The sequence below is a fragment of the Mizuhopecten yessoensis genome, unplaced genomic scaffold (assembly GCF_002113885.1).
Source record: "Mizuhopecten yessoensis strain PY_sf001 unplaced genomic scaffold, ASM211388v2 scaffold9685, whole genome shotgun sequence".
Taxonomy (NCBI): domain Eukaryota; kingdom Metazoa; phylum Mollusca; class Bivalvia; order Pectinida; family Pectinidae; genus Mizuhopecten; species Mizuhopecten yessoensis.
This window is the reverse complement of record NW_018408171.1, coordinates 193,538-201,340: the sequence shown is the minus strand read 5'-3', so window position 1 is coordinate 201,340 and position 7,803 is coordinate 193,538. Positions and strand designations below refer to the sequence as shown.

Below are 7,803 nucleotides of genomic sequence, written 5' to 3'. Positions count from 1 at the left end.
ATGGCAATGTACATTTCAAAAATAGTTCCATCAAGGTTATCTCTCTTAGATTAAGAGGTATCAATGTGCCAACTTTAAAACAGATATTTTCTACATTTTATTATTCATATCAAAAAGTCATTAAAACGAAATGGTGAAAACATAAATATGATTATGAAATTAAACACAAGTTGTCACAGTTTATAAGTGAAAAATTAAATTGATACCCTGTTAGCACAAACAAATCTAACAGATGAATGTAAATGCACTTTCACTTCTTTTTACAAGATACACTTTTGGAATTCTCCCAAGAACAAGTATTTTTGGGAGCGATTAATGATCTTTGTATATTTCTAAGGAAGCATTCAACAATGTTTCTATCTAAACCTATGAATTGCTATCTGGAGTTAAAAACCTTTTCATTTTTCTGATATACACAGCAGAACACCACCATGAATAAGAAGGGAGATTCTAACGGTCGATCGTACAGCTTTGTATAGGTACCCAGTGTGTATTTCTCAATAAAGACCATTATGTTATTTGGAAGGAGAGTAAGAGTGAATATTCTACATTCTGAAGTATATTCAAGACTATTTCCAGTCCAAACCGTTTTTTTTATTCCCTTGATTTTAAGGTTTTACTTTAATTCAAGTAAACACTTGTTATAGTGTTCCTATTTTATTTACAGAAAAACCCAGAATCACGCCAGAACAAAGCTTATTAGTGATTAAGTCCTGAACTATAACTGCATGAGAAACGTGGTAAAAATATCAGTTAACAAGGCCAATAAATCATAATTACGTACATAACGTCAAACACAAGTAAAACAGCAACAAGTGATAATGACAGATAGGTTAAAAAGATGAATGAAAATCAAAGGAATAACATGAATTTAATTGTACAAATAAGTATACTTTGAAGCCATTTTTGATAGAATAGTTCAAATGAATTTATGTATAGAAACAAGCATTGTGGTCATAACAACCCTACTTTCTACTGAATGAACAAGTACTTAATGCCTTCTGGTACCTCAAAAGTAGGAGTACAACTAATTTATATATAAAGTAAATGTTTAGGTGGAAACAGCAAGCAGTAGTCAAGCTTTCCATCAGACAATTATCTCTGTGTCATATCTTGTCCAAACTTCTACATACATAAATTTCATTTAGCTTCACAATCACATCACCTGTCACACCACGTAACATCTACACAATCGTTTGATATATCATACTCCATGTATTATATGACACATCATCTATCTAATCACATCACATTTCACATGACAGGTCACATATCTGTATATGACCTGTCTGTCTCATCACATGACATTTCCAAACTGACCTATCTAATGAAATTCAATTATCTTATCATAAGACACTTCACCTTTCTCATGACATTTAACCAGACTCATCACATGACACTTCGCCTTTCTCATCACATGACATTAAACCAGACTCAGCATATGACACTTTGCCTTTCTCATCACATGACATTAAACCAGACTCATCACATGACACTTTACCTTTCTCATCACATGACATTAAACCAGACTCATCACATGACACTTTACTTTCTCATCACATGACATTAAACCAGAGTCATCACATGACACTTTACCTGACTCATTACACAACACTTAAGCTGGCAAATTACATTACACTTCCCTTAGATCATCGCTGCCCATTTCACCTAGTTCATTACAATCCTCCCCCAAAATAGTTCATTCAATGGCATATTATCATACTAATTTATTTCATGACACTTTACCTAAGCTCAACAGCTCATAGCAGGATGTATTTTGTACTTAATCAAGCTCATCATAAAATATGTCACTTATCACATGATATTTAAACTAGCATGTAGTCATTCCACGGTACCATTGTTTTAGGGTTTACAGAAAAGGTAAGATGCAGGTACAACAGTGAAAAGCTATGATATCAAGTTATCATGGTGACAACAGCAGCATCAATAAGAAGAAAATCAACTCCTATTCAGATAATTATCTCCTCCTGTTTCTTGAAATTGTTTCTGTTCAAAACCAAATGATCAGCCTTTTGAGTATTGCTTTTTCTAGCATCTCCCCATGGTAAGAGGAAGAGTGGTCTCCCCTGAACCAATCAGATACTGATGGAGTTGGGGACAACTTCTGGGTCAAGCCACTCGTACGGCGGATTCCTCGTCTTGTTCTTCTCTTTCACATGTCTACTGATCTCCTTCAGTTCCTCACGGAACCTACAACACACACAATTTCTCAGGTGAATTAGGTCCGAAACATTGCATCTATACACAAATATCATACCTTAACACAGCTAGCATTCTTTGTTTAGACACCATAGAATATACCATCCTCAAAATCACAAAATATTACAATAAATCCATGGACAGTTACTCCGACCTAAACGACTGCTTAAGGAAGAGCGTGATATAGGCATAAAATCACAACTTTATTATACCATTGTAGTTCCTCACTGGACATTATAACTGATGGGGTTTTTACAGGTCTACGTTATGAAAGAAACAAAAAACATACTCTTTGACAATTTGTCTGGCTGGTGGATCAAATATATACTGGACTTCAAAGTCACCCAGGCTCTTGGTTCCTTTGTCACTGAGAATCTTAGTAACCACCATCACATCTAATGTAGTCGGTTTGTCAGGGAGGGCTTTCAAAATATCCTTCTCCTCTAGGGGGGTCTGAAAATATACATGTTCATAAAAATATTAACACTCAACTCATGGATTACTTGGAAGTTAAGAAACAAGAGGCCCAGAGGGCCTGTATCGCTCACCAGAATATATGTTTAAAATAACTGGTATGAAGTAAAGATATAGCACTCCATGGTAGGTGCTGTAAGTACATATGAAATTTCAGAAAGATCTATCAAGTACTTGAGATATAGCAAGAACAAACTCCAAACAGAGCACCAGGTCCCTTTTGCCCAAGGATGCTGCAGACTAAATTAGGATAATACCCTTAATTCCTATGGTAGAAGAAGGATTATAAAGGTTTTACCTCTATTTCCCTTATTGGGCCCTGCCCCTCAGGTCCCAGGGGGGGGGCACACCCACCGTTATTACACAATTGGTTCCCCTTTATCCAAGGATGCTCCACACCGAATATGGACTAAACCCTTTCATTCCTACAGAAGAAGAAGGATTTTGAAGAAAATTTGCTATGTTTCCCCTATTTGGCCCCGTCTTTCAGGCCCTGGGGGGCCAGACCCACGGTTTATACAAAATTGCTTTCCCTTTACCCAAGGATGCTTCTTACCAAATATGGAACAAATCCTTTCATTCCTACAGAAGAAAAAGATTTTAAAGAATTTGCTATGTTTCCGCTATTCGGCCCCGGCCCTGTGCCCCAAGGGGGGCAACACCCACCATTTATACAAAATTGAGTCCCCTTGGCCCAAGGATGCTCCAGACTAAATTAGGATAAAATCCCTTAATCCCTACGGTAGGAGAAGGATTTTGGAGGTTTTACCTATTTCCCCTATTCGGTCCCACCCATCTGCCCCAAGGGACGCCACACCCACCATTTATACAAAATTGAGTACCCTTGGCCCAAGGATGCTCCACACTAAATTAGGATAAAATCCCTTAATCCCTACGGTAGAAGAAGGATTTTGAAGGTTTTACCTCTATTTCCCCTATTGGGCCCCACTTCTCAGGCCCTTGGGGGGCCAAACCCACCATTTATCTAAAATTTAGTCTCCTTGGCTTAAGGATGCTCCAGACAAAATTTAGTCAGAATCTACTTGGCCGTTCAGGACTAGTAGCGTTTTAAAGGAAAAGTTGACGGATGGACGGACGGACGACAGACGACTGACAACGCGGTATGGCATAAGCTCACCATGGGTCTTCGGACCAGGTGAGCTAAAAAAAACATAATCTCACAATTTTGTTGAAAACTGCTTGAATAATGTTTTTTTCAGTTTCTGACTGGCTTGGAGAAAAAAATTGATGTATACTTAATTACCTTGTCTGTGGGTGGTTTTCCAGCGAGTGAGGCCGGGTAGTTTGGTGGGAAAGCATACTCATCATACTGTGGAAAGTTGGTGGCTGCATGGGCAACACTACATGTGTAGATGATGCTGGTCAGTATGACGATCAGCTGCTCCTGGTTCTCAATCTTACCATTACCAGGAACACCCTATAGGTGTAAAACATAAGTAAAATCACAGTAGTAGGTACACCCTTTAGGTGCAAAACATGCAGATTAAATAACAACAGTAGGTTCACCCCATGAGTACTCAATTTCTTAGCATTGTCAGGAATGCCCTGTAGGTGTATAACATTAAGTAACAGCAATATCAAAGTTTTGCTTATGCACAAACAATGTACGTATTAAACATGTCACAACATTTCAAGATCGACTGGTCCCTAGCTAGCTGGAAAAGGGACCAGTCGATCTTGACAAAGGTCTTCAGGAACCAGTTAGTCTTGAAATGTTGGAACACGTTTAGTATGTACACTGTTTGTGTACAACACAGGTATAAATGAGACCATAATGAGAATGTTGGGACACCTCTGGTGGTGTGACAGGGCCGGGCACAGGGTCAATGTAGGGCTACAGAGGGGATGGTCAGGCTGTCAGAATAAATCTTGTGACAGTGTTAAGTTATAATCTGGCTGGTAGATTATATTTGGACTATTCAGGCTAAAACTATATAATTATTTTTGCAATATAACTATGGCAAAAAGGATGGACTAACTCTGTATCAGGATGTATGATGAATATATTTTGACCACAGTAAACAAATAAAAAGTAGTGAATTGTACTGACCAGCAGTCCGCAGCCACCCTCCTCACGTGGTTTGACCAGCTCGCCTGCCCAGTTCTGTATCTCCCAGTCGCTGGTGATCTTCTCCGGTGTGTCTGTTACAGGCACAGAGTCAAGTATCAAATTAATGAAAGGTTAATAAAAACAAATTTATATCAGTTTCATCTGTTTACACCTATGTACACATGTACTGATTGTAACATATGCCAGTGTTTAGGCAACTTTTCAACAGAAACATGCCATCATCATAACATTTATAGAAACTAAACAATCTAGAACTGTTACCAGAATGGCAGACTTAAAGCCCTCACCGGCTTACTTTATTCACATCCTCTTAATGTCAATATTATGTGTACCAAGTATCTTTCAAATCAATGCTGTACTTTAGAAGGAGTATATTGTGAACAACATTTTAAACAAAGAGGCATATTTTTTAGGTGGGCGAGGTAGCTCAACTTCATCAACTTCCTTGCATCCTTTCTATAAAAGTGTTGTGTGTATTAGTATCATTTCAATTGGTGCAGTATTTTAGGAGAAGAATGTGTAGTGCAAACAATGCCGTGTCGACAGACAGACAGACAGACAGCGCACAGAACATGATTCTAGTAAATTTCTCCGACTCCTTTGAGGGGGATAATTATAAAGGAAATATTGTCATATTGTTCTAAAGTATTCATCAAAATCATTTGAGGAGTTTGGTATGATATAATTTGACTTACCGTAATAGAGTTTTACATATTTTTTGACGTATGTATTGATTGCATAGTACAGTGGCAGAGCATCAGTACGGAAATGGTAACCAGGCAAGACTTTGGGACTCAACATCTGTAACAGACGATACAAATAAACAATACTTTTACTTCAAATCAACTGGGGAATCTGTGAATATAATGTCAATATGTAGTTTGTCCTTCAAAAGACTGATTTTCGTGAGAAATTTTAACTGTATTGAGCAGTAAATTGTAGAATTGAGTTAATAACTGTTTGATGACACTGAAGCCTGGGGTTTGGTCAATGAAGTTTTTTCATTACAAAGTTTCATAATGGACATGAGAGACGAAGATCTTACCCCGCGAGCCCTCAGGTCCTCTGGTAAGGTGCCGTGCTGGTCCATCCTCCACTCATTGATCCTTAACAAAACAATCAAAAGTATGATTATCAACACTATATCCACATTTATTATAAACTAGATAACTGATATTTCCCCTGGGTATTTGAATACATGATTGCCTTAATCCTTTTATTGGATATCAGTTCAAGTAACATGCCACTTTTGCAATGCTATGGTGTTTATCCATTTTCAAGAAAACTGTCAACTGCCTTGAGATTTCTTTCCAAAAGCTTCTTTTCAACATTTTATTTAACCAGATAAAAACACACCATTCCACGACCTAGGACTTCCCAGATAACAATACCCTTACAGTAACTTTCTGTTTGTGGAGTTGTCAGACACAAGTTGCCCCTAAAGGACCTATCTCACAATACCGATGTACCTCGCCGGGACTAAACTGGAGCAGAATATTAACAAGGGCGAGAAAATCGGCAGAGCTCCGGCGAGATAGCACTTGAAAAAAAAAATGACCGTATCAAAACCGATGTAGTACAGGCAATCCTGTTGCAATATTGTTGTTCTTCTGTTGTCCTACCGATGTAAGAGCCGAAGTGCTACCGAATACCACTTTTCTGACGTTGGTACATCGGAGGCGCATCAGTGCTACTTTGTTACCAGTACAGTACACATTGAGGCCACCGGAGAGACGCCAATCCATTACAAGGCACTGCTGTTGCTCTACCAACAGCAACGATGCCATACGGGAGTACTACCATTGTAGTCCTGTTGCTCACTCCGGCAGCGTAACAGCGGAAATGTTTGAGGATGTTCAAAAATTTCTACCATGGCAGGACGTTGCTAAATGTTGCTTAATGTTCTGACAATGTACTACCCTCTTAGCGATGTGATACTGTTGAGCTGGGTTACTAGTATCGATCCCCGGAAAATGGCCAAATCTGTGCTCAAGTATAGCTCCGGCGACCTAAATCCGCTAGGTTCGACAGGCCCTTAACATAGAGACTTGAACCGCATCTTGTGTACCCACATACCATGGCTTAAAAGCTTCAGGTCACTACAGAGCTTATGGTCACTAGGGATGTATTCATTATGTTAACAAGCATCACCTACCCACGCCTGATGAGTTCAAACATGCCCTTGATGCCGATGTTCATGGTCTTATCCACCCAGCCTCCTTCTGATACCAGTAACTCCAGACCTCGCCTACAAACAACAGGTTCAACTATAAGTGTACACGTAGACAATATCAGTACAGCCAGAGTCATAATAGACAATGAATGGTTTTTTCATGACAGTATATGTATATCATTTCAATCCCGATCAAAACATATATGGGATAGTTTTTTTTTTATGCAGGATAGAGATTATCTTAATTATTTTACAGTATAAGGGACATTGGTTTGGCAGGGTGGTTAAACTAATGTCAGAAAACTGGAACAGATATAAGTCCAATAAGACAGGGTCTCTCACCTGTCTACATAGTCATGTGACTTAGGGGATAAAATGTATCAGATAGATTTAATCTCATTTAACAGGTTGGTACTTACGTGTTGATGGCTATGAGGTACAGGTAGTGGGGAGCCAGAAGTTTGAACAGAGGGTGTGACTGGGATATGTTTCTGTGTGTCACCACCACCACCCCCTCCATCAACAGGTGCGTAAACCCTAAAACAAATAATGAGGAAATATTGAATAAAAATAATTTATCAACAATCCTTCATGGGATAATTTGGGTTATATCATCAGATTAAGAAACCATATCAAATGTGTTCCGTCTGCATCTATCACCACAAAGTTTCATTGTTTACTGATCAGCAATAAAAAAACATTGATTTTGCCATCATATGTTCAATTTAAATTTCCCATCCATCCAACCATCCAATATATTCCTGAGTACTTAGCTTATCCCCCCTCAAATCTCCGTCATCCCTAGTGATCCTGAAAGTGCCCCCCCCCCCCCCCCCCCCCCCCA

General features: G+C 38.8%; 1 protein-coding gene across 5 annotated transcripts in view; it reads right to left on the bottom strand.

Annotated features, from left to right (window-relative positions):
- Nucleotides 1-1,583: 1,583 nt before the first annotated feature.
- LOC110458673 (arachidonate 5-lipoxygenase-like) overlaps nt 1,584-7,803 on the bottom strand; it is a 74,199-nt gene continuing 67,979 nt past the window's right edge. For all 5 annotated transcript variants that reach the window (XM_021510509.1, XM_021510511.1, XM_021510512.1 and 2 more), the window contains exons 8-15: nt 7,379-7,496; nt 6,942-7,034; nt 5,832-5,892; nt 5,482-5,587; nt 4,766-4,857; nt 3,959-4,132; nt 2,510-2,673; nt 1,584-2,211 (exon numbers count right to left, since the gene is read on the bottom strand). In XM_021510509.1, coding sequence (XP_021366184.1) covers nt 2,097-2,211; nt 2,510-2,673; nt 3,959-4,132; nt 4,766-4,857; nt 5,482-5,587; nt 5,832-5,892; nt 6,942-7,034; nt 7,379-7,496 — 923 coding nt within the window. In that variant the 3' untranslated portion in view covers nt 1,584-2,096. The remainder of the gene's footprint in view (nt 2,212-2,509; nt 2,674-3,958; nt 4,133-4,765; nt 4,858-5,481; nt 5,588-5,831; nt 5,893-6,941; nt 7,035-7,378; nt 7,497-7,803) is intronic.